Source organism: Gracilinanus agilis, chromosome 1 (assembly GCF_016433145.1).
Source record: "Gracilinanus agilis isolate LMUSP501 chromosome 1, AgileGrace, whole genome shotgun sequence".
Lineage (NCBI taxonomy): Eukaryota > Metazoa > Chordata > Mammalia > Didelphimorphia > Didelphidae > Gracilinanus > Gracilinanus agilis.
This window is the reverse complement of record NC_058130.1, coordinates 150,593,114-150,594,136: the sequence shown is the minus strand read 5'-3', so window position 1 is coordinate 150,594,136 and position 1,023 is coordinate 150,593,114. Positions and strand designations below refer to the sequence as shown.

General features: G+C 68.9%; 1 protein-coding gene across 1 annotated transcript in view; it reads right to left on the bottom strand.

Moving 5' to 3' along the window:
* Nucleotides 1-644, bottom strand: part of CTNNAL1 (catenin alpha like 1) — a 108,608-nt gene extending 107,964 nt beyond the window's left edge. Inside the window, exon 1 of the mRNA XM_044658272.1 lies at nucleotides 467-644. Coding sequence (XP_044514207.1) covers nucleotides 467-607 — 141 coding nt within the window. The 5' untranslated portion in view covers nucleotides 608-644. The remainder of the gene's footprint in view (nucleotides 1-466) is intronic.
* Nucleotides 645-1,023: the final 379 nt, after the last annotated feature.

Sequence of the window (1,023 nt, the reverse complement as noted above, 5' to 3'; positions counted from 1 at the left end):
CCCCCCCCCCCCACCTCGCACCTCCCTCCCTTCCGCTGCCGCCCGTGGCCCCCAGTGCGCCCAGCAGCCCCGGCTGCTGGGGCTTCGTGCCTCCCAGTCTCGCGCACTCAGGAGATCCAGAGGAAACTTTAGGGCTCAGCGTCCCCACCGCCCACAGGACACCGCCCCCCCCCCCATCCACCCACACAGTGTCTGATTCTCCAAGACCGTTAAGAAGAGGAGACGGGGGCGAGATGGACAAAAGTCACGCCAGCCTCCTCCTCCTCCGCTCCGCTTCTATAGAGTTTGGGGAGGAATCGGGCGCCCCCGAGTCCTCTCCGACCCGCCGCCATCGTCCGCCGCTTCTTCTGCCTCCAGCGCCCCGGCCGGGTAGCCCCCGGGCCAGGATCGAGAAGACGCGGCCCCGAGGCCACGCGCGGGTCAGCGGGTCAGGGGGGGCCTAGGCTCGCGCGGGGTGCGATCTTACCTGCGACACCAGCGGGAGAAGGGTCTGCTCCACCGAGCGAGTTTTGATCTCCAGTCCGGAGTCAAAGCCAAAGCCCGGGAAGTTTGGCGAGGAAACCCCCAAGCTGCAGCCGCCGCCGCTGCCGCCGGGAGAAGTGGCCATGGTGGTCTGCGACCGCGGAGCAGGCCCACAGCGCTCCCCAAATCGTACCACACTCTACCACAGCCCCAGCCGTCACACCGCGGCCGCCGCCACCCCAGGCGCCACCGAAGCCGCTGCGCCCCGCCTCCCGCCCCGCCCCCAGCCTGCCTCTCGCCGCCCGCTTTCCGCAGCTGGGGGAGAAGGGGGAGAAAGGGGAGAAGGCCGGGGAGGAGCGTCGCGGGGTGAGGGGGCTGCCCGGGTAGAGGCGAGAAGTCCTTCTAAACCCTCCTTCTCCTGCCACCGCGTGGCCTCAGGCTTACCTGAGCGAAAGGTCCTGGAGGTTGCGCGCCCCAAAGGTGTCAAGGTCCCAGGTAAACCCCAAAGGTGGACTCGTTCTGCAGAGCTGGACCTGCTGAACCAACCTCGGGGTGGTCCTG